Source organism: Odocoileus virginianus, chromosome 23 (genome assembly GCF_023699985.2).
Source record: "Odocoileus virginianus isolate 20LAN1187 ecotype Illinois chromosome 23, Ovbor_1.2, whole genome shotgun sequence".
NCBI classification, from domain to species: Eukaryota; Metazoa; Chordata; class Mammalia; order Artiodactyla; family Cervidae; genus Odocoileus; species Odocoileus virginianus.
The window spans coordinates 31,490,530-31,516,100 of NC_069696.1; the positions used below are offsets into that span (position 1 = coordinate 31,490,530).

At 39.3% G+C, this 25,571-nt stretch overlaps 1 protein-coding gene across 3 annotated transcripts in view; it reads right to left on the reverse strand.

The window, feature by feature from the left end:
• Window positions 1-25,571, reverse strand: part of ITPR2 (inositol 1,4,5-trisphosphate receptor type 2) — a 567,579-nt gene that overhangs the window by 293,773 nt on the left and 248,235 nt on the right. For all 3 annotated transcript variants that reach the window (XM_070453823.1, XM_070453822.1, XM_070453824.1), the window contains exons 27-31: window positions 11,459-11,548; window positions 11,220-11,345; window positions 5,451-5,573; window positions 4,356-4,556; window positions 1,575-1,826 (exon numbers count right to left, since the gene is read on the reverse strand). In XM_070453823.1, the coding sequence (XP_070309924.1) occupies window positions 1,575-1,826; window positions 4,356-4,556; window positions 5,451-5,573; window positions 11,220-11,345; window positions 11,459-11,548 (792 nt within the window). The remainder of the gene's footprint in view (window positions 1-1,574; window positions 1,827-4,355; window positions 4,557-5,450; window positions 5,574-11,219; window positions 11,346-11,458; window positions 11,549-25,571) is intronic.

A 25,571-nucleotide genomic window follows, 5' to 3' on the forward strand; every position in this document is an offset into this window, starting at 1 on the left:
CCCAGTAAAAATCACATATTTTAAAAAATCAGGTAAACAGTTTCAGAGCATTCATAGAATCCAACTTAGAACCAATGGGAATACAAGGTCAGCTTTTATGGCCTTAGAAGTTATCACTACTTGACTGAGGTCTAAAACCTTCAACCACACGGTGCTTGTGCTAAGGCTACACTACAGGGTAAGGAGGCATCAGAACCTCAGCATTCTGGAGATTCGGCAATATTTAATTTAATTCCCCATCAATTCTACCAGATATAGACTATAGTTATTTCACTCAAAACTGTGTAAACTGACAATGAGAAAGGTTAAGTAACCTGTTGGAATCAGTCACACAGGTAGGAAGTAACCGATCCAAGATTCTGACTCATTCTTCAATCCATTCACTCACTCACTCAAAACATATTTCTTAAATGTAGGCCCAGGCTCAGAGAATATAATGGTAACTATAAATAGACCCAACTGTTACTCTCACTGAGCTTATAATCTTGGTAAAGAATGAAAAGACTATAGACATTTGTTAATCAATAAAATTCAAATGTCAAATTTCAAATTGTAGACTCTTATAGGCTCTAAAACTAGAAGCCAGGAGGGTCTTCTTTGAAAAAGTAATACTTGAATCAGGATCGAAAGGATGAAGAGGGGTGAAACAGGTGAATATAAGAGGTTAGAGCACTATGTCAGAGAGAACTGACTGACCAGAATCAGGACTTCAAATAAAGATAGAACCCATAATTTAATCACAACACTATGCTTCCTTTCTTTGCTACCTTACTTCAAAACAACCAAGGCATGAAGTATTCTTGGTTTGAGGTGTTAGCAATCCTACAAAATTTCATAAAAAATATACTTTCAAGTCCATCACTATGCAGGACTATTTGGAAATAGGAAAATTAACCTAACCTGGTATCTTTTAAAGTTACTGTGATTTAAAATGTTTGGATTTAGCATATCACATATTTATAAACTTTGCAACAATACACTAGAACAGTAGAAAAAAAAGAAATTATTGTCATATACATTCCTGGAAGCTTCATTAATGCAGCTGGCAGACAACCAGTCTCTAATGAGTTTTTTCCCTGCCTGTCATGCCAAACTAGGATGGAGCGTAAAAGATGATGTATAAATAAAACAAAATATGTGTCCATGTTTCCAAGAAAGCATCTATTCCATAAAGCAAAGGTAAACCTAGAGAATCTAATAGTGGTCCTGAGCACCATTCTAGCCTCTATTGATGACTGTGAGCTATTTATGAAGCATCTGTTTTATGCTCAAAACATACTAGAAGTTACAAGTAAATGTTTAACTCTGATCACAATATCATACCTAGAAATTTCTATAGTGGAATTTCTAGAAAATTAACAGTGGTTATACTCTTAAAAGGTTTATCAACTTTCATAGTCCCTTGTAGAACAAAAAAGTAAGTTTTAATGGTTTTTAAATTTCCCTAATTATATACCTAGGTACTATTCTGTGACTAAGTGTGTTATCTCATTATAAATAACCATAGGAAGACTTCTGGCACTTACTAGAAATTAAAAACAACTCTATAGCTGCTAAGCTTTTGCCAGGCTTACCTCAGGGATGCAGTCATCATGGGTCACCACCCTCACTATGTCGTCCAGGGGCAGAAGGGAATTGCACTTGATTTCAGTGTAGACATTTTTCCCCTCTGTGCATGCTGCCAGCAGCTCCACAAGGGTGATGTGGTAGGCTAAGGGGCCACTCTCATCCCCTCGGTCTCTCTCTGAACACATCATATGGAGAAGGATGGGAAATGATGCTCTATCATTGTAAAATATCAGCACATCTTCACCCCCATTTATCAACTGAAATGATAATAAGAGAGTCTATATAGCAGTCCAAATGTTCATCCTTGCAGTTATTTCCAAAGGCTTGGTCTATGTGGAAACACATGCATATTTTTGTAAAAATACAGATAACATTGCAAAAGCAGAACTATACCAAAGCAGGATGGCAAAAAGATTCTATTCATGTGTGAAGTGATTAATTATGAAAGTCATCAAAACCAGTTGAGGAAATATGGGAGAGGTGCGTGGCATTGAGAATAAATGACACAGATGATTGGAAGCTGTTCAATGAGTTAGCCACTGAAATTAAACCTGCAAAATATTCCAATAAAGTTACTTTCTTTAACTTCAAATGGTAGATGCCATTGCCAAGTATGAGAAATCTCATAAGTCTCATTTTACTGTGAAGTAAAATATCCCCATCCCCTTCAATAGCGATGGAAGAAGTAAGCAAGTACATGGAACCAAATGTAACTCTACAAGAATATCAGTAGGGAATGTAGGTAAAAGCAGAGAAATAGAAAAATAGAAGCTTAAAAAAAAGAGAGAGAGAGACAAAGAATGAATAAATAGGGGCTTCTAAGAAATAAATTTTCCTTCCTGTTTTGTTTGTATAACAAACTATCTAAAGTGGAGTTTCCAGCAGGATGTAATTTTATTGCTAAATCACCATAATGTCTTATTGTCTATTTGGGGGGGAAACAGTATTATTTTATTAAGGAATCCACTTTGACTGCCGTGAAACCCAGGCTGAGTTAACACTGATAAGTTCTGGAGGTAATAACACTCCACTCCAGACTATCACTGCGATCTTCTCTCTCTCCCTCGACTGAAAACCCAGCCTCATGAGGTCTCAATTCTTGCCCTCCTATTCCTAAAAGATGCCCAGGCTAGCTATGTAAGAGGCTTCTGCAGAGAAGACAACTTTTGTCTTCCCAGGAGACAAACCCTCTACTTTGCTTTATGAGGCAGATAGCAACCCCAAACCACAGACAGGTCAGGACCTGCGCTGGCCTCAATTCTTTTTGTCTATTCTAGTACCAATTTTCTACCCCCAGTGGGAAATATTTTGGTAGGTAACACAGATTACATAATTTTTTCTCTATTTTATTTGAGTTGATAACATATTTAAATTGATTAAGACAATTAACTGGCTTACACTGAAAGTTTTGTTGAAAGAATGTATTTGTGTCAAAAATGTATATATTAACATAAAACTATAAATATTTCTTTACATATAGAAACACATCACCTAATAAATGCCATTGGACTCGCTTAACTATTTGCTGCTTTCCCATTTTAATTCTTCCCATGATGATTTTCCAAAATCAAATTAATTGCCACATTACTAGGCAAAAGAGAACTAATGTGAATGCAAATACAGACAGGTAAATTTTACGAAGTTAAAATGCTCCTTAAATGTGTAGTAACAATAATTTACATTAAAAATTCAGGACTTTACACTGTATTAACTTTGAAATTTCTATGGGGCAAGAGGGACTCACATTGTAACAATAAAGAAATTACTCCCATCCCAAATTTAAAGTGTATAATTATGAAAATTCCCCAAATCAATATAATCCACTAGGTAACTGCAGATGGTTGAAAGCTGCCCTAATCCATACAGGCCTTTAGAGAAATTAGGTCACAGAACAGTGATCTACCCACATAAGCTCAAAGTATTCTCCAAAGTAGGCTTCCGAGGTGGTACTAGTGGTAAAGAACCCGCCTGCCAATGCAGGAGACATAAGAGATATACATGGGTTCAACCCCTGAGTCAGGAAGATCCCCTGGAGGAGGGCATCGCAAGCCACTCCAGCATTCTTGACTTGAGAATCGCATGGATAGAGGATCCTGGCAGGCTACATTCCATAGGGCTGCAAAGAGTCAGACACAACTGAAGTGACTCAGAGCACACAGGCATGCATTCTCCAAAGTATCACTTGGTTCCTAGTAACTAACTCATTCACTGTATAAATCTGGCTCAGTGAGAAACATCATAACAAAGAGGGCAAAATAAATGGAGTACCTCACCCATCTGCTTTTCTTAAATTTTTAACTGACTCTGAATAGCTGAGCTTCCAAATGTAAAAAAATCACTGACAGATAATTTCTATTAATTTCATTTCCTTCAAAGCCCTCTGTAAATAGTAGCAAAGAACATCCATTCTATGATCACGGGAACAGAGTAATATAGGCACTTGAAAAGCAGAGTTTAATTCATTTCTGTTATATTTTGAAACTTAAAAAATTTAATCACTTTCATTCTAAATAATCTATAACATTTCATAGGATTTTACCCATTATTTACCCCAAATTCACTAAGGCTCAAAAAGAAAAATACACTCCTAGAAAATTATAACATCAACTTATGATATGTCACTTCCCTAGACCTAAGCAAAATACATTAATGCTTAAGTAGCTGTACTCAAATTATTTTCCAAACCTATGTTGTTGGGGGATTTTTTTTCACTCAAAATTAACAGAAAACACGTATTTGAGCATAATGTTTATGTGAAGCTGGTAAAATGCAAACTGAGAACATACCTCGGTCATTACCATATCCTGGCATTTCTTCACGTATTTACCATCTGCTTTGACGATCGTCTGCAGAAACCTTAGGTACTCCACGTGGCGGCCGTGTGTCTCAATGCAGTGCACGAAGTGCTGGACAACCCTCTCGCTGATTTCATTGCACAGATGGTAATTGTTCATGAAGATGTGCCGCATGGTTTCTGCTTCAAGGAGCTACACACAGAGGAATGCGCCCTTGTAATTCTGACAAGATCAATTTTCTATTTTACAGTAATACTTAGACCAATTACCCGGCTTGTGATCAATTTTCTATTTTATGCAAAACTGTAGTAAGTTTCCTGTACAACTCTTGCACAAAATGCAATGAGATTATTCAGCATTTAAAAAAATGAAATTAAAAAACTGAGCTCCCAAAGGAATTTAGTTGGAAAAGGGCGCTTATTATAAAGGTCAACATGTTGGCAACAATATTCTTGAGATTAATTTAATCATGTACTATTCAAACATGGCTCTTCCTTAGTATTGGCTGACACATGTTTTACAGAGCAGAGGTAACTCCACCTTCGAGTTTTTCATATTTACTTACTCGGGGCATCACACTTAGTCTTTGCTGTACCTTATCTTTTTCCTAACTGTGGACATAAAAGTGAAGTTGCCATCTGCAGGTAAGATTTGTGTAATTTTTCAAGTTTCTTTAAATGTTCCCTTAATGGAAAGATACTCACTTTGAGGAGAATCCGCCCCTACAAGGAATAAAATGAGGTGATGAAGATGAATATGGGGTCTCCCAGGTGGCACTAGTGGCAACAAACTTGTCCACCAACGTAGGAAACTTAAGAGATATGGGTTCAATCCCTGGGTAGGGAAGATCCCCTAGAGGAGGGCATGGCAACCCACCATAGTATTCTTGTCTCGAGAATTCCATGGACAGAGGAGCCTGGCGGACTACAGCCCATGGTGTCGCGAAGAGTTGGACACAACTGAAGCGACTAGCACACACACATGCACAAAGATGAATAAAATTCTATCCATTAATGTTGCCAAAAGAAATGACATGGACACTTTACTATAAATACTATAAATATTAGAAGTCACTCAAATACTTACACCAGGGGTTAAGAACAAATTCAGATGTTTATGGAGGAGAACTTGATTCTGTGGATTTCCCCGACAGAAATTCTGCAGGAATGTGTGAGCCAGATTCATGACTTCATTCATCTTCTCATCGTTCTGGAAGTTAAAAAGTAGTATATGATGCAGAGAAACACACAGAGCAAAAATACTACCGAAGAATATGTTTTTTCACACGTGGCATTTTTTCCTCTGTTTTCTTCAGTGTTTTATGGTCTCCTTTCTGTGTCCACACCTCTCCCCATTTTGCAGATGTCCCTCCCCTCATCTTCATTCTATTATCTGTTCTGCTCCCCTTTCTGTTTCACAGTCCATTTCTCATTCTCCCCAATCTTCCTACTTGTCCACTACAATTTCCCATCTCTGTACAAAGCTGCCCTTCTCCCCTGCATCTGTCCCCACACCTCCTCTGTCCCGCTGTTCCTCTCTCTCTGCCCTCCTTACTCTCCCCAGTTCTGTTCCCTTCTGCCTTGCATCCTCCAATCCCTCTCTTTCCTTCCCTCTCTTTGATTTACCTTCGTCTAGTGTTTCAGTGTATCTGGAGCTTCCTGATCCTTCTGCTTTCTGTTCTTCCTCATTCTGCATCATCTCTATCCCCCTGTTTCTCCAGCTCCTCCCTTTCTTCTTCTCCAGGCATTTATCCCTCCTCTTCTGGCTCCTTCTCTCCTGCTCTCATTCTCATATCCTGCTGATTTGCCCCCACCCTCTTCTCTCCACTCACCTGCCCTCTCTTCCCCACTCTGTAAATATACATATTTGAGTTGGTCAAAAAGTTCATCCAGATTGTCGCACTGAGGCTTATGATAATCTCGAACAAACGTTGGCCAGCCCAGTATTTCTGACCTTCCCTCTAGTCTCCACTCTCCCTTCTCTGTGCCTGCTTCTTTTGCTACTTACTTGGCCTCTTTTTTCCATCTCATTCTTTTCCTTTATCTCCTCACTTTCCACCCTCCTCTTCCCCCCATTCTCTTTCTCCCCCTCTTTCTTAGCACACATACTCTTAAATTGTTTCCTTATTCACTGTCTTTTCCCAAAGTCCTATGATAAAGTACTTTATTGCTAATAAGAATTTCAATAAGAAACCTGAGTCTCAAAACTCACAAACAATGCAAAACTTTCTTCTTAAAAGTTATCTTTTAAAATATCACTGAAACAATCTAAAATTTTTTTAGGCTAGGTCATGTGGTCACTCTCAGACACACAAAATGGATTTATGCTGAGTCACAGTTTATATTAAGATAATCCAATATTTTCTTGTTTTCTTTTTTCCTAATCTGAGAGTCTAAATTTTATGCTATCTATAACTAAACCAACAGCCTAAGATCATTAATAGACTCATCTCCTCATATTTAAAATAGGGGTGAACTAACTAGACTAATAATTATGTCCAAAAACTCCATTCCCATCTGGAAAATAGGAAGTTTTTATTTCAAAATATACTAGTATTTTCTTTTATGTTTGTAGTACAGGCATAGTAAAAAAAAACATCAAAGCAACTTCAGCCACAGGAACACTCAATTCACACAGAAAAGTCAGCCAGTATAGAAGAATGGCAGGGGCAATTCTACTGGAATTGGTATTTCCTTGAAGCTGTCACCTTATGCTTTTTTTGCTTGTTTATGAACAATCTAGTTATTAAAACTGAGCAAACCCCAGTAGCATTTTTCACAGAAATAATTCTAAGATTTATATGGAACCACAAAAGACCCTTAATATCCAAAACAATCTTGAGAAAGAAGAGCAAGGCTGGAGATACTATGCTTCCTAATTTTAAACTATACTACAAAGCGACAGTGATTCAAACAGTATGATGGTGGCACAAAAACAGACACATAAATCAATGGAGCAGAACAGACAACCCAGAGATAAACCCCAAAACATGTGGTCAATTAACCTAGGGATGAGCTCTGAGAGAGATGATATCACATTGTATGTGCTTTTCAGTGATGTGTAGGAAAATTCAACCTTTTATTCAAATTTTAGGTCATGCAAGTTAAAAATCACTTGGTTTAGATATTCTAGGCTGATGAAGAGACTGGGGAAAATGTATCAGGAAAGAATGAAAAAGAAGACAAGAATACACCTTAGAGAAAAGAGAACTTCTTAGTGTTGGTGAAATTGGACAGCTACATGCAAAAGAATCTACTATCTTATACCATATACAAAAACAGACTCAAAATGGATTCAAAACTTAAATCTAAGACCTGAAATTATAAAAATCCTATAAACAGACTCAAAATGGATTCAAGACTAAATCTAAGACCTGAAATTATAAAAATCCTACATATTATCTATAGTGAAACAGATCACCAGCCCAGGTGGGATGCATGAGACAAGTGCTCAGGGCTGGAGCACTGGGAAGACCCAGAGGAATCGGGTGGAGAGGGAGGTGGGAGGGGGGATCGGGATGGGGAATACATGTAACTCCATGGCTGATTCATGTCAATGTATGACAAAACCCACTGCAATGTTGTGAAGTAATTAGCCTCCAACTAATAAAAATAAATGAAAAAATAAATAAATAAAATGCAAACTTATGTGTAAAAAAAAAAAATCCTAGAAGGAAATACAGGCATTTGACATTGGTCTCAGCAATACTTTTTGGATGTCTCCTCAAGCAAGGGAAACAAAAGCAAAAATAAACAAATGGGACCTAATCAAATTAAAAAGTTTTGGCACAGCAAAGGAAACTATCAACAAAACAAAAAAGCAAAATACTGAATGAAACAAGGTATTTGCAAATGATGTATCTAATAAGGGGTTAATACACAAAACACTCATACACCTTAACATCCAAAAAAAAGAAAGAAAGAAAGAAAGAAAGAAAGAAAAAAATGGGCAAAGGCACTAAATAGACTTTTTTTTCCAAAGAAGACACACAGATGGCCATCAAACACATGAAAAGATGCTCAACATCACTATCAAGGAAGTGAAAGTGAAAGTTGCTCGGTTGTGTCCGACTCTCTGTAACTCCATGGACTACAGTCCATGGAATTCTCCAGGCCAGAATATTAGAGTGGATTATCATTCCCTTCTCCAGGGAATCTTCCCAACCCAAGGATCAAACCCAGGTCTCCTGCACTGAAGGGGGGATTCTTTACCAGCTGAGCCACCAGGGAAGCCCAATTATCAAGGAAGTGCAAATCAAAACCACAGTGAGAAATCAACTCACACCTGTTAGAAAGACTATTATCAAAAACAGTAACAAGTGTTGGTGAAAATTTAGAGAAAGGGGAACCCTTGTGCACTATTGGTGGAGACATAAATTGGTACAGCCACTACAGAAACAGTATAAAGTTTCCTCAAAAACTAAAAACAGAACTATCATATGATCCAGCAGTTCCACTTTGAGTATTTTTCTGAAGAAAACAAAAACACTAATTCAAAAAGATATATGCACCCATATGTTCACTGCAGCATTGTTTACAATGGTCAAGATACAAAAGCAAACTAAGTCTCCATGACTGGGTCAAGAAGATGTGATATACACACACACACACACACACACACACACATATATATATAGATAGACAGATATACACACAATGGAATAATACTTAGCCAAAAAGAACAGAATCTTGTCATGTGTGACAATATTGATGAACCTGGAGGGTATTATGTAACTGAAATAAATCAGAAAAAGACAACCACTACAAGTCCACCTATATGTGGAATCCAGAGGAGAAAATAAACAAGCAAACAAAACAGAAACAGATTCATAGATACAGAGAACAAACTGATGGTTACCGGAGTGGAGTGGGATGGGGGGATGAATAGGTGGGAAAGATTAAGAGTTACAGACTTTCACTTATAAAATAAATTAGTTATAAAACAAAGGGTGTAATGTACAGTATAGGGAATATAGCCAATAATATTGTAATAACTTTGTATGCTGACATCACTTTGTGATTATAAAAATATTTCAAATCACTCTGCTGGACACCTGAAACTAATATAATATTGTAAATTAGTAATATTTCAATAAAAATATAATAATAAAATAGAAAACCCACAAACATAAAGTAGTAGTAAAACACTCAACACTATAGTTACTTTTTTAGAAAAAGGGACTTCATTACATGTTATATGCCTGTGTTACAATATCAAAGATATAATAATTTGAATTATAAATACTAAGAAGTTAATACGTTTGGCTGCTTTTCAATAATTCTTTTACTGTATTCTCTAACATAGTTTGAATTATACCACCTTATAAATATACATATTAAAATGCAACTAAGTCAAACAGGGGCCAATTCAATCAGAGAAATGAAAAGTCCAAGTGGGAAGGGTGTATGGCCTGGCATGGTTGGTTTCCAAGAGAGATAAACAGGGCATCTACTCTCAGATTAAGGTCAGAGCCTGAGAGAAGTGCAGAGGGCATTCATCAGGAGGAAGGGGGAGCAGAGATGGTGGAAGATGAGTTATAAACAGTATATTAATAAGTGAGTATTTATATTCACACACACATATATTCTCTAGATCTGTCTACTTAGAGGACCTGAAGAAGCAAAACCCCCACAGAAATAAGTACATTAAGTTCTCAGAATTTTTCTCCCAAATACCATTCTCCCCCAAATGGATCTGGCGCTTCCTGAAGAAACAGCTAATTCCAGGTGGAACAAGAAAACTGCAAGGTGAGCCTGGAACATTTTAATGTGCAATTAAGTGATGAATCACTCGAAGATTGATGAGGCCATGTTAGAGGACAGACAACTAACCTGAAGGGGCTCCATTGGCCCAATTTGGGACAATCAAAATAAATAATGATAGAAACCTAATATAACCTATTATGTGAAATCAGCATCCATGAGTCCATACTAAAACAAGCAAATAAATAAATGAATAAATCAAAGGTTTAATAAAAGTAGACAGCTAATGGAAGCTGCAGCATTGTAGAGGGAGCTCAGTTCAGGGTTCTGTGATGACCTACAGGGGTGGGATACACAGGGGAGGAAGCTCAAACAGGAGGGAATATGTGTACACTTACAGCTGATTCACATTGTTGGACAGCAAAAATCAACACAACATTGTAAAACCACTGTCTTCCAATTTAAAAAAATTACTTAAAAGATTAAAAAAAAAGAAATTTTGATCAAAACTGGAGTATTTACTTAGTTTCAAAGAACTGTGCCACAAAATATTTATTACAGAGGAAAACTGAGTAGCTCACAGTGAGAATTCTGGCAGACACCATCTTTATCAAGTGACCCAAGTAAACATCACCGGTCACGAGGCAAATCAAAACTGCACGCTGTCTGACGGGAAACGGTGGGAAAAACTTAAGTGTTAGTCCTGTAACGTTCCTGCCAAAGATGGATACTGAATCGAATCATGAGGCAAAGTCAGATGATCCAAATGAAGAGGCAGTCTTCAGAATAGCTGGCCAGTCTTTAAAAGCGTCCAGGTATGACAGGTCCAGCATGTGGAGGTTTAAACGGACATGACACGAAACAGCATCTGTTTCTGAAGTGGATCTTTTTGTCAAACAGGACGTGATTGGGAAGATGGCAGCATGTGAGTGGCTTCTGAGGATGAGATGGCAGCAGAATGCCACGTTCCTTCTCAGTCTGGAAGGGTGTTACGGGGTGATGTTCATAGGGAATACATACTAAAGGACTCGGGAGGTAGGGTATCAGGTTGGCAACTTACTTGCAAAGGGTTCAGGGGAAAATATTATTTGCAACTTTGCTATACTGAAATTGCCCCAAAATTAAAAAAGGAAAACAGAACCTAAAAACGCACCTTTTCATAGGGTATCTGCAGCAGATCCAACACTACCGAATGGGCTCCCATATTTTTCAATAATCGTTGATGTTGATTGCGACACTTTTTGTTCTGGATGCAGAGTTTACTGAGCCTAATCAAAATCTTTCCAAACAAGAAGAAAATCATTAACCATAGAAAATACAATATTAAATATAATCAACAGACAAAACTTTTTTGCCATGCAAATATAAACCCACATAAAACTAATTGCTGACCTCCTTTACAATCCGATAGTTGTTGCTCTTATTGCTGTCAATCTGAGGTTTCTTTGTTCCATCTTGCACTGGACTTAAAATGTTTGAGTCCTAAAATAAACACAAAGATGTATTTTATGTTCTGTATAGCTTTGTAATATATTTGGTTCTTTTGCAATAAATAAGAAATACATTTTGAAATTATTTTGTGATGAATTTATCATTCAACTTAAATGTTTTTTGGTATTTTTTTTATCTCATAAAAAGCTCCTTAGCTTCAAGGAGTCATGCAAATGACCACTTCCCAATAACAACCAAATTACAAGATCTGGGACTTCCCGGGTTGTCCAGTGGACTCTGCCTTCTAATGCAGATGTCGGTTCAATCGCCGGTTGAGGAAGTAAGATCTCATATGCCATGGGGCACCTAAATCCATGTGCCTCAACTAGCAAAGCCCCACATGCTTCAGGGGAGACCCAATGCAGCCAAAATAGAAAAAAAAATTACAAGATCTATGGCATTGCTAATAATTAATGAGTAAGTTAGAAAGGAAAAGGAATAACAGGTAACATTCTCAGTGCATTTCCTTATGCTAAATGTATCAGACCTTATATGGCCTATAGAAAAAGGAATGGTAAAATTTCAGGGCACAGCAGGCAAAATTTTATTATCAGGGATAAACTGCTGGAAATAAAAAGACTGAAGGAGCATATTATAATGAAGCATAATTTCAGAGATGCAAGGTAAAAACACCTTAACCCAAGAATTCTCTGACAGGTCACCATGACATTCTTAAGAGTCATGACTGGGGGCTGAACAACCACATATAGACCATGAAAATGAAAAGAAAAAAAAAAAGAAATAAAATGTAAATTTAAAATAATATTTTAAATTAACAAAGAATATTAATAGGACCTACAACACCAGAAACATTTTATTATTAACAGCCATTATCTGCAGTAGCACAATAAAAGACAAATATTAAGGAGTGTACATATTTTAAATACCAATTATTGGAGTCATCATATGAAAATAAAACACCAGTTATAATACAATCTTCAAACATTTACTAATCCTTAATGCATGCCTGGTACTAGACAATGGTGAGTGGATATAAAAGAAATAGAAGATATGGTTCTTCCCACAAGAAATTACAGTCTACCTAAGAAAGCAGGGAGAACTATGAAAATAAAGATCTGAACTGAGAGAGTTTGCTTTCACAGAGACAGAGAGAAGGAGACCAGATATAATTTTAGACAGCTTTATGAAGGAGGGCAAATTCAAGCCAAGGTTACGTATGAGAGACATGCGAAAGGGCAGGGGACATCGGTTAGGTGACGTCACCTTACCCAAAAGTGTTCTAGAAAGGAAAGCACAATGGTGTGTAGAAAATGACAAGAACTGACAAAGCATGCTGCAAAAGTAGGCAATTAGGTGGAGTGGGGCCTGACCACCTCCCTGATTTACAACTAGTGCAAAACTGCATTTAGGATGAATATCAAGTTCAATGTGGTGTAAAAATCACCCTATATTCCTGACTACATTGAAGGTGCTGGGCTCTCAGAGTTAAATGGGACACCAATCTAAGCTTGCTGCTGCTGCTGCTGAGTCGCTTCAGTCGTGTCTGACCCTGTGCAACCCCACAGACAGCAGCCCACCAGAACCCTCTGTCCCTTGGATTCTCCACGCAAGAACACTGGAGTGGGTTGCCATTTCCTTCTCCAGGTAATCTAAATTTAGGAGAAAGTTAAAAAAAAAAAATGAAGTTAATTGATACAATTTTACTTGTCCCTATTTTTCCATGACAAATCACAAAATAAATGCAAACCAAGAAAGAAAAATCACTGTGTTTTCCTTGCTAGTCAAAGATTTCTGATCCAAGGTTTCAAGCAAGCGAGTGACTTGGTCAGGTATGGAGTTATCACCACTGCTCAGTAAGCTCCATGTTTCTCTGACTTTTCTCCAGGCAAACATCGTCCAAGACGGAGGCTCCGGATCTGAACTCCATCTTAGCAAGTAATTCTTCTCTCATTTCACTGAACATAAGAAAATTCCCCTACATGATGCTGTCTCCTACATTTGAAAACATCCGGTATCATCCACAAAACTGTCTGCATTCCCTGCTGTGTCTCAGAGAAAAAGAACCTTTGAAACTCAGATTTTTAAATTCCACCTCCCCTGCCTTTTCTCGCTGATTCATCGCTGTTTCTGCAGGTGAACAGTTTCTATCCTCTACTGATTCTTCCTGAACTCTCTGAAACTGCAACCCAAGTTGAGGCTAACTGAGCACTTCCCATGACACTGCACATTCTGGGAAGCCGTCTTGCATCTTGGATCATTACCCCCACTAAGTTTCTCAAAAGAATAATCTACTGTACTAAAATTGTTTTATGTGTCAATGACTCACAATTACTAAAATTGTCTTTAGCATCTGATTCTCTGGTTCACTACCACTGTCTTTAAAATCCACTTTGTTTTATTATGACAGGATATTCTCCAAGATTTTCTGACCACCTTGTCTCTTTCACTGAATGGAACTGGAACCACAAAAAGTCAAGAATAAAAACACTGAGAGCATTAACACTGTTCCTATTACCTTCCAGGGCTGTGTCATCTATGCTAATAAATCCTAGGAAGGAAATGAAAGCAATCCAATTTCCACCCTAGGTAAACAAAAGAGGAAAAAGAACAGGAGATAGTATCTACAAGACAATAAACACTAAGTAAATCCAAAAAAGTTACAGAAGAAAATGTAAAAATATATACGTAAGTGAGGCCAATGTATTAAGAGAAGAGGGAAAGGGCCCCAGTGCCTCATATGAATGGAAGCTATTTGGATGGAAGAGGTTGGAGGTCACAGCATGAGACAAACAGGGTTTCTACTTGATAGAAAAATAATTTATTGATGAAAAGTAGAAATTGCAAAGGTAGAAACATAATTTAATTTCCTTTTTCTGATCACAAAGGTGAAGGTTGAATTTAAAAAGGCCACATTCATTTTTTTCTGGAAGAGAAAAAATATTAAAGAAAACTAAGTTTGTATTCCAATCCAAGATTAAGATGTTACTAAGTCTAAAGACTGACAATGCTCCTAAGGTGGAAAGGAGATCTTTCTGATATATTTCAACTTTTTAAAAAATCAGTCAAATATACAGGCAAAGCTTTGGCAGATATATTTAAGTCTATTTTTCAAGCAACGGCCTGCAGAAAAACAACTGTCTTGTTTTAAGAAAAGTAATCTCAGGGAAGATGTACTACATTGCAAAATGCTCTTTAGTTCTGCCCAAGGGAGGATGTAGACAATGCTAAACTTCTTAGTATGGGAATTATAAAGAAAAATCATTTTAATTTAAAATTGCCAGCAGTCAACAAAGGAGGCAATGCTGGAGAATATAATGAATGGCCCCTTTTAATTTCAGAAAATAATTCAATGTAATTAAACCGAACAAAATTATTAACTCATAGAACATCTGGATGATCCCAAAGCAGTGATCAGGGGAATTTAAGAAATATGTAAACTATATAACTACAGTTAGGTTTTATTTTCTTATTTAATGCCAAGATGCTCCAAGTAAAGTTGACCTGTCTTCCTCCAGAAAGGAAAGAAATTGATTATATTTTTTTATATCCTATACTACTTTGTCCCTAGGTTAGTGGCCAAATCTAAAAAGTCCTGACTCTATTCTAATGACAATATATTAATAAGGAGTAAAATGTAGAAGTGTAATTTATGCAGAATCCCAGAGTTGAGGAGGCTCAGGAAAAAATGTGTAACACTGAGAACAGTGCCATGCTTATATTAAATATCTAAATTATGCTTTTGACAACAGTGATGAAGAAAGACACTGCAAAAATACTTGTACTTTACTGTAATTGTCTCCTATCATCTGGAAGAACTTGAATTTATTTCCTCTAATGGAATATGGGAACCACTTAGTCAAGTGATTTTATTGAGGTAGCTTGATTTTTAATTGCATAGTATATACTGTAACATACTCTGGCCACCTAACGTGAAGAGCCAACTCACTGGAAAAGACCCTGATGCTAGGAAAGATCAAGGGCAGGAAGATAAGGATATGACAGAGGATGAGATGGTTGGATAGCATTACCAACTCGATGGACATGAGTTTGAGCAAACTCAGGGAGATAGTGAAGGACAGGGGAGCCTGGTGTGTGGCAGTCCATGGGATCACAAAGAATCAGACATGACTTAGTGACTGAAAAACAACAGTAACATAAAGCAGTATATTCAGAAACAGCATAGCAAGGATAGTTTAGAAGGGTCTAGAAATTTCTGGAAGAGTCTAGAAATTAGATGGTCAGCATGGGTCTAGACAGGCTCAGAGTGAATACCTAAGCAAATACTGGCTCTGAACATCACGTTGCTCCCACACTTATTTTGCATCAGGCAAGGAAACTCTTTTTAGATAAGTAGCAAAAATGATATAAGAAAATAATATTTTATGAATCATATGGTGAACTAAACATGGGCACAAGTTATTGAGGATCTGGCTCCTTAATTTAAACAAGGTCAATCACACTTTTAAAAAAGAACTTTCCAAATCCTACAATGTAGAAATGCCTGCATCTACCACAGCTGTCATTAAAATAGTTCAATGCATTTCTTTGCAGTGAATGAAAGGATGTCCTTCTTCAGCAATGTCATCAAATCAGCAAGACTGGAAAGCATTCCACTCACCATCTGGATCCCTAGCCTTCTCTTCTTGTATCTACTACTCAACCTAATCAGTGGCATTATTTACCAATCACCCTCCTCCCAACTTCAGATGTCATATGCCACCCTTTCTCCTTCTCACCTCCCTCCAAAACACTAAAAAAAAAAAAAAAAAAAAAAAAAAAATCTAATAATCAGACTTTGATGCTTGACTGACCAAACAGATTATAATTTAATTGAAGCTCTTCATATTAAATATCACCTCCTCAGACAACTGAATGATAGCCCTGCCGTGGGAGGATGAGGTATTTTTTTTCTCCCATCCATCTAAAAGTTACATCACATACCAGCCATTTAGGATACTCAAGGGTTTGCAGAAACTCTTACATCATCCTGAATCTAATTATCTGACCTTGGCAGTAAAGCTAATACAGACCCTCATGGGGTCATGATCAACAGTTTCGGCTTCCCTGGTTGATGCCTAAGGTTGCTCTAAGACTTGGTGAAGACTTAATACTGGCAGGTAACCTTCCTCCAGATTTCCCTCAACCCGGGCACAAATTCCTACCCTTCTAGAGGGTAAACCATATTAGTATTACTCCAAACCTGTTTGATTTCCCTTTGTCCCAAGAGAAATACAAATATTGACATTTTTTTGATTCATTTGATGTCATTTTAATTAGTATTTGATGATGTTTAATCAGATGTCCTAGAAAACACCACAAATCTCTTTGACTATCAGTATGTCTGATAAAGTAACAAAAAAGGGTGTGCCACTGGAATGCTTTCTCTTTGCTTAAAGTGATACTCAGAAAAACAGGGAATGTACTGACGATAGGTATGTTCAATGTAAACTAAGAGCTGTTTTCATAGGCGTGCAATAAGAACCCACTATAGCACAGTTATGTACAATACTTTTTATATAATACTTTCTATAATACTTTGGTGGTTTAGTCACTCAGACGTGGCTCCTCTGTCCACGGAATTTTCTAGGCAAGAATACTGGAGCATGTTGGCATTTCCTTCTCCAGGAGATCTTCCTGATCCAGGGATTGAACCCAGGTCTCCTGCATTGCAGGCAGGTTCTTCACCAACTGAACCACCAGGGAAGGTATCATACTTTTTAACATGATCCTCAGCAGTATTATATAAAAGGTAGAAAGGAAAGGCAACCCTTTAGTTAGCAGGGTGACCAAGAATAACAAAGCACTGTGCAAGAAGGGCAAACAGCAACGCAACAGAGCCCTTAGAGAATACGCCTAGCACCTGACATACGTGAGGGAAGCAACCCTAGTCACAGTCACCTCAGAGCAAACCCCGACGCGGCTGTGAGAGGGGGCTGCATGGACAGAAGCGGGGGAGAAACCAGCATCTTCTCTCAACTCCCTCTTCAGCAAGCAGTCTTACAGAAATGTTGTTCTCTGGCCCAGGGCCACAGGTGTGCTCTGATCCGAATGAATCAACGTCTGTAATTTCCTTCTAAGCCACTTGCTGAGGGGAAAAAACAGGAAGTTAGACTCCTCGCTACCAATGAGGCAGGAGCTAGATGGGCCTCAGGGTGAGCAGCTGGTTTCTCCCCTGTGGACAGATACTCTAAAATAGCAGGAGCAAGAGAGGAGGTGAGCCCTGTCCAGGTAAGAGAGAGGGACCACGTATTTCTCATTCTCGAAGTCAAGGAGACCTCCCCGACGACATATGCACAGAAAGGCTCCTTGGAGATCAAAAGGGAGGGGACATCACATTTTAGTAAGTAATATCAACCTACCCACAGGCCCCTTTACTAGAATCCATCTTGGCTAAGAGCCGTGTGCACTCCTATGGGAGGACCCTGAGATATACCAAATATGGATTCGGAACCAGGCAAAGCAAGATGACTGGCCAAAGGAAACCCAGAATAAATGCCCCATAAAAGGGATTCAAACCTCCATGAGGGCACGACTCTCTCCCTGAGACCACCCATGTGTCTATCCACACGTATTCTTTCTCTTCCATTAGGAAGGGTGCTTATTAAAACACTTTACTTCTTTCACTACTTTCCATCTCTATGTGGAAATTCATTTCTACATAGCTGACGAGCCAGGGCCTTGTCACTGGGCACTAGTCCCTTGAGGTCTAGTTGCGTGGATTCAGTGCTCTCACTGCCGAGGACTGACCTCAATCTCTAGCCAGCAACCGAAACCCTGCTTCAAGCTGTTGCAGGCCAAAGGCACCCGAGATCACCAAATTCAAATGAAACTGAACAAATGGCAAAGTGGAAAACATGAATAAAATAGAAACTTTCTCTACAACATGAAGAGAAATAATAAAACAGCATTAATTTTAAATGCAGGCCAGAAGAGAAGAGGGAGAAAAAGCTTCTTATCCCGGAAATAATTCAAAGAAACCAATTCAAGAAATAAAAGCACTACATTTAAGAATTTGCATTACAGCCAAATAGAATGAGGATGTGTATAAGTAGCATTTGGCTCAAGACTAATAATTAGTTTTCAGCTGCATGTTTTGTTAAAGGACTTATTAAAGTGATACTTATGTGCAGATATCACCTTCAGTAACATCACCTTGGACATAAAGGACAGAAATATGTAATCTGATATAAACAAGTAAAATAAATATACAAGGAGGTCAAGGGCAAAAACAGAAAATGAAGAAAACAAATTCCATAAAAAGAAAATTCACGCAAGCACTCTCCCAAATGAATGGATAAAAGTTCTCTATCCAATTACCATAGAGTTCCTCATAAGTCAGATCATCTAGGAAGATTCTGTCTGAAACTCATGGACACTTTCTGTACCCAGCCATGAAGGTTAGACATTCAATCAGTTTCTTTTGCCAAGAGTCGGTCAATCACAAGTTTTGCCAGAGAAACCAAGTTTATATAAAACTATTTCCCTGCTGTGCAGAATCAAAGTCCTAACACTTGGGAAAGCATAGCTTTCTTTCAAGATATCCTTGGAGAGGGAACAGCCTCCTTGCCTGTTTGCCTCATCAAAGAAAAAAGATCAGAAGTGGTCGGCAAAGAATGTAAACCGGGCTTCGCTTTTAAAGAGTAACGGGATGTGGAGGTAAGGCAGAAACCATCAGACAAGGAAGGGCTGTTGACAGAAAAGCAGAGGGAAAGCAAAGGAGGGAAGCAAAAGGGGAGGGAGAAAAGGAAGGAAGGAACTAAGTTCACTCTCTCAGAAAGGCAAACCTGCAAACTAAAATTTAAATACCTACGAGGAAAGTGAATGTTAACGTAGATAACAAAAAACTCAAAAATGAGACTGTCATTCCCAGGAAAATGAAACAATTAAGAAACCTTCTGAAAGGACCTTTAAGGATGTTTAAAATGGGCTTCCCAGGTGATGCTAGCGGTAAAGAACCTGCCTTCCAATGCAGGAGATCTAAGAGACTGGGGTTTGACCCCTGGGTCGGGAAGATCCCCTGGAGGAGAAAATGGCAACCCACTCCAGTATTCTTGCCTGGGGAATCCCATGACAGAGAACCCTGGCAGGCTACAGTCCATGGGGTCACAAAGAGTCAGAAACGACTGTAGCAACTTAGCATACACAAGCACATGTTTACAATAATCATAGATACTAAAATAATAAAATTAAGACATGCAAAAAAATAAAATAAAACTACTAGAAGGAGCTATATGAAAATAACTGCTACTAGGGAGCAGACTGGATTGCTGACAGAGTGAGGAAGCCGACTTTCCACTCTCTATACTTTCACAACTTTGGATCTTTGATGTGTGTTAATGTATTGTTCATTAAAATAAAATAGTAAAGAATGGAAAAAAAATAATCATAGAGATAAAATGAGGAATAACCTCTCTCACCCCAGGTGGACCCCTATGTGGGTGCTGCATGGTCAGCATCACAGCATCACTTGGCAGGGAGCGGGGAGAGTCTTACTGGGGAAGGGTGGTGGGGCGGGGGGGAGATGTAAACCAAGGGTCAGCAGAGAGGGGAAGGCATGTGTTCCCCAGCCTTCAATCACCCTAGAGAGGTGTGACTGTTCTGCTGGACGCCATCCCGGGGTCTACATTTCTGACTAACCACCTCCGCCCCATCTCGGCACAACTTCTCACAGGGCAAGCTGGAGAATAAGGGGTCTCTGAAGGAACACAAAACATCCTGGGCACCAGGCAGTCTGGATTGAGGTGCCTGCTGTTTGCAGGAATTGATCAGGATGACCAGCTATGAGGCCCATACAAATGAGACTCCTCCTGCTGAGAGGCAAGAGCCAGGGGCCCTCCTGAGAAGTCAGATCAGTGCCAGGGCTCTAGGGAGAGACGCTCCTGCCCCATCCCCCCACCCCCACTTCAGGAAACAGCCAGCCAGCTTGCTGCCTAGGCAACCCAGAGTAAGCCCCCAGGGACACTTCTCAGTTAATCTGCCCCTTGCATCACACACCTATTAAAAGGACAAAAAAAATTACGAAGTGGAAAAAAAAAAATTATGAAGTGAAAACACGCAGATAGGAATCTTGAATGCAAAGATATGAAAAAAAATCAATTAGAAACCACCAAAGAAAAAACAGTCCTGGATGGAAAAACTAGACAGTTTAAACATCAGGCTTTAGATTGTGAAGACTAAGTTTTTTTTTTTAATGTTATTCACTCAGTTGTGTCCAACTCTTTGAGACCCCACAGACTACAGCCTGCTAGAATCCTCTATCCAGGGAATTTTCCAGATAAGAATACTGGAGCAGGTTGCCATTTCCGTCTCCAGGTGATTTTCTGGACCCAGAGATTGAACCTGGGTCTCCTGCACTGCAGGCAGATTCTTTACCATCTGAGCCAGGAGAGAAGGCCCCCCGCCGCCCTTTTATTTTTTAAAGGAGCAGGCAACCATTTGTATAGATAAATACATATACACACACAGACACAGAAGCACAATCATTGTGAAGGAAAATTAACAACCAAAATATTTAACACAAGTGGGGACTTCTGTTAGAAGTCCTGTGATGCCTCCATGGCTTGCTTTTCAATTCTTTATAAACAGACAGATGAGCATAAAGGGCAATCCTGATTTAACCCACTCAGATCTGATTTCCTGAGTTAATCCCTCCTTCTTATATTTAGAAGTCAACATGCATTTGAATGTGATGAACTAGTAATGCTACAGAGACTGTCAACTTGTTATACCCTAGCTTTTAAGTTTTCAGCAACAATGCCCTTTTTAATGCCCTTGAAGGTAAGTTAATAGGGAAACCCTGTAAGATATAATAGGTAACAAAGCTCATAGGTACTAGGGATGCAGTGAGCTTACCAGAAGACCCAATCTACCCCATCCTCCACTGTGTTTATATGAGATCAACTACAATACTAGGATAATTTTGGTTACACTGAGATTTGGTAATGTTAGTAGGTGGATGATCACAGCTTCCCAGGTGGCTCAGTGGTAAAGAATGCACCTACCAATCAATGCAAGAGATGTGGGTTCAATCCCTGGATCAGGAAGATGCCCTGGAGGAGGAAATAGCAACCCACTCCAGTATTCTTGCCTGGAGAATTCCATGGACAAGAGGAGCCTGGCAGGCTGCAGTCCATGGGTCACAAAGAACTGGACATGACTGAAGTGACTAAGAAAGGCATGGCAGTTCAGTTCAGTTATTGACCCAAATAAACAAAATTTATCACTGAGGGGGAAAAAATACTTTTATGCTATTGGAAATATTTCTTATTACCAAAATGAGACTCACTGTACTGTTATCTGGTTTTCTGATGTCTAAGCAGGCACAAAGTTAGACCATTATGAGCTGTTTTAAAACAATGGCAATCATCCTGTGTTTAGAGCCTTTGTAAAGATTTACTACACAACAAAGGATTATTATCTGTACTGGCTTGCCAGAGTGCCTGCTGCCTGCTACTGGCTGTTTCCATTGATATTGTGATATATTTCATCCTGCTTACAATAAATTGTCACTATCTCTGGCAGTTGGTTCATTGCATAACATAGATTATTTGGCTGTGTACACGTTAGTAATTCTGTAGTTTCTCACTTTTTCTTCCTATATTAATCCAGGCAGGAAATGTACCATTCTCCTGGCTTCTCAACTCTTCTTATGTCCATTTCCACTTTTGCCTCCTGAGCTCATGCTCACCTAACCTCACATCTGAATTTGAACAGGAGGCTCCTAACTGGTCCCCACCTTCAGGCTCTTTTTGCTGAGCCATCCTTCCCCCAAATCTTCAAGGGTTCCCAATCTCCAGCCACTTCAAATACAAATTACTTACTCCTGTTGAGTTCTGCTTCTCTCGTGATTTACTCCCGAGTTACTAGCTAACGAAATCCTCCCAACCTTTTATTTATTTTTTTTGTTTTTTTTTTTGAAGTATTCACTAACTTTATTCATAATATAGAAGTGGATGAAGGCATCAGTTTGTACACATGAAACTTATACAATAGTACATGTCAGGTATGTCTCAGTAAAGCTGGAAAAGAAAAAAAAATTTTTTTATTAGTTGGAGGCTAATTACTTTACAATATTGTAGTGGTTTTTGCCATACATTGACATGAATCAGCCATGGATTTACATGTGTTACTCATCCCGATCCCCCCTCCTGCCTCCCTCCCCATCCCATCCCTCTGGGTCTTCCCAGTGCACCAGCCCTGAGCACTTGTCTTATGCATCCAACCTGGGCTGGTGATCTGTTTCATCCTTGATAGTATACTTGTTTCAATGCTATTCTCTCAGAACATCCCACCCTCGCCTTCTCCCACAGAGTCCCAAAGTCTGTTCTGTACATCTGTGTCTCTTTTTCTGTTTGCATATAGGGTTATCGTTACCATCTTTTTAAATTCCATATATATGCGTTAGTATACTGTATTGGTCTTTATCTTTCTGGCTTACTTCACTCTGTATGATGGGCTTCAGTTTCATCCATCTCATTAGAACTGATTCAAATGAATTCTTTTTAATGGCTGAGTAATATTCCATAGTGTATCTGTACCATAGCTTTCTTATACATTCGTCTGCTGATGGGTATCTAGGTTGCTTCCATGTCCTGGCTATGATAAACAGTGCTGCGGTGAACATTGGGGTGCATGTGTCTCTTTCAGATCTGGTTTCCTCGGTGTGTATGTCCAGAAGTGGGATTGCTGGGTCATATGGCTTCCAGTTTTTTAAGGAATATCCACACTGTTCTCCATAGTGGCTGTACTAGTTTGCATTCCCACCAACAGTGTAAGAGGGTTCCCTTTTCTCCACACCCTCTCCAGCATTTATTGCTTGTAGACTTTGGGATGGCAGCCATCCTGACTGGCGTGTAATGGTACCTCATTGTGGTTTTGATTTGCATTTCTCTGATAATGAGTGATGCTGAGCATCTTTTCATGTGTTTGTTAACCATCTGTATGTCTTCTTTGGAGAAACGTCTGTTTAGTTCTTTGGCCCATTTTTTGATTGGGTCATTTATTTTTCTGGAATTGAGCTGCAGGAGTTGCTTGTATATTTTTGAGATTAATCCTTTGTCTGTTGCTTCGTTTGCTATTATTTTCTCCCATTCTGAGGGCTGTCTTTTCGCCTTGCTTATAGTTTCCTTTGTTGTGCAAAAGCTTTTATGTTTAATTAGGTCCCAACCTTTTAAAACAGTGAAGCCGGGCTTCCCTGGCGCCTCACTGGGGAAGACTTCACCTGAAAATGCAGCAGAAGCGGTTTGATCCCTGGTCGGGGGAGGAGCCCACTTGCCACACAGCAGCTAAGCCCACGCACAAAAGCTACTGAGCCGGTGCTTTAGAGCCTGGGAGCTGCAACTGCTGAGCCCTTGAGCCACAACTGCTGAAGCCCATCTGCCCTAGAGCCCGTGCTCAGCAACAGGAGAGGCCATGCAATGAGAAGCCACTGCACCACCACTGGAGAGAGGCCCTGCTTGCCACAACTATAGAAAAGCCCACGCAGCAATGAAGACCCGGCTCAGCCATAAATAAATAAGTGAAACAGTGACGCCTTCTCCACACAGTCACACCCACACTGATCTCTCCCTTTTCTGTGATCCAACAGTTTAATATTTAATCATACATGTGTCATACTGTTTTCTGGGTGTTACTCTGTGTGTGTCATCTTTGAGAAGGAGCATCGTATCTCAAATATTAGATTTGACTCTATATAGCAAATGTTAAGAAAGGAAACGAGAAATTCAGGTGTGTACAAAGGCATGGAAGCATGATGGTGAAGGTATGAAGTTGTACCTTTAGCAGAATGTTCAAAAGAAGAGTGGTGCTCTGGAGAAGCATGAAAGCAATCAAGTAGAGCAGGTTCAGATATGGTCTGATCATAAGTCGTGTCCAGTTCTCTGTGACCCAGTGGACTACAGCCCACCAGGTTCCTCTGTCCATGGGATTCTCCAGGCAAGAATACTGGAGTAGATTGCCATGCCTTCCTCGAGGGGATCTTCCCAACTCAGGGATCGAACCTGAGTCTCCTGTGTCTCCTGCACTGCGGGCGGGTTCTTTACTGCTGAGCCACAGGGGAAGCCCCAGATATGGTCCACACAGACTCAAATCTAGCACCAGCAAAAAGATCTTACGAGGATAAATACATGGGTTCAAAATACAGAAGAGATTTCTACTTTTAAGAACTGTCTAAAGTAGAAATAAAGAGAAATCCCTCTGATTACACAACATCCAAAAGTGATGGATAAAAACAACATTTAAACTCTCTCTCTCTCTTTTGTTTGTTTTTGACTGCACTGTCTTCACTGCTGGAGCAATGCAGCGAGTGGAGGCTACTCTTCCTTGCAGTGCGTGGGCCTCTCACTATAGTGACTTCTAGAGCACCCGTGCTTCAGTAGCTGCAGCGTGTGGGCTCAGGAGCCGTGGCACACAGGCTTAGTTGCCCCACAGCATGTGGAAGCTTTCCAGGCCAAGGATCGAACGAACCCATGTCCCCTGTACTGGCTGGTGAATTCCTAATCACTGGACCACCAGGGAAGTCCTAAACTATCTCCTGTTACGAGAAAGAAACAAATGGAGGCCAGAAACCAGAAAAATACATGACATTTCCAAGTAATAATCAAGCACTGACCCATTTGTTGGCCTTTAGGGCATCAGCCAGAGTTGATAACCAACAATTGAGTTTTAACTTGTCACACACGCACACACACACAACGCAAAGAGTTGGGCACGAATGAGTGACTTTCACTTTCACTTTGTGTGTTGTTAGACTCTGTGGGTTTTGACACATGTGTAATGCTATGTATAGTATCATATAGAAGAGTTTTATCACCCTAAAATTCCTCTCTGCTCTACCTGTTTGTTCCTCTCTTTTTAATCTCTACACCCCAGAACCTCTGAGGAACCCATGATCATTTTACTGTCTCATGTATAGTTTTTCCTTCTCCAGAATACAGTTGGAGTCATACAATATGTAGCTTTTTCAGACTTCATTGTTGTTCAGTTGTTCACTCGTGTTTGACTTTTTGCAACCCCACAAACTGCAGCACGCTAGGCTTCCCTGTCTGTCACCATC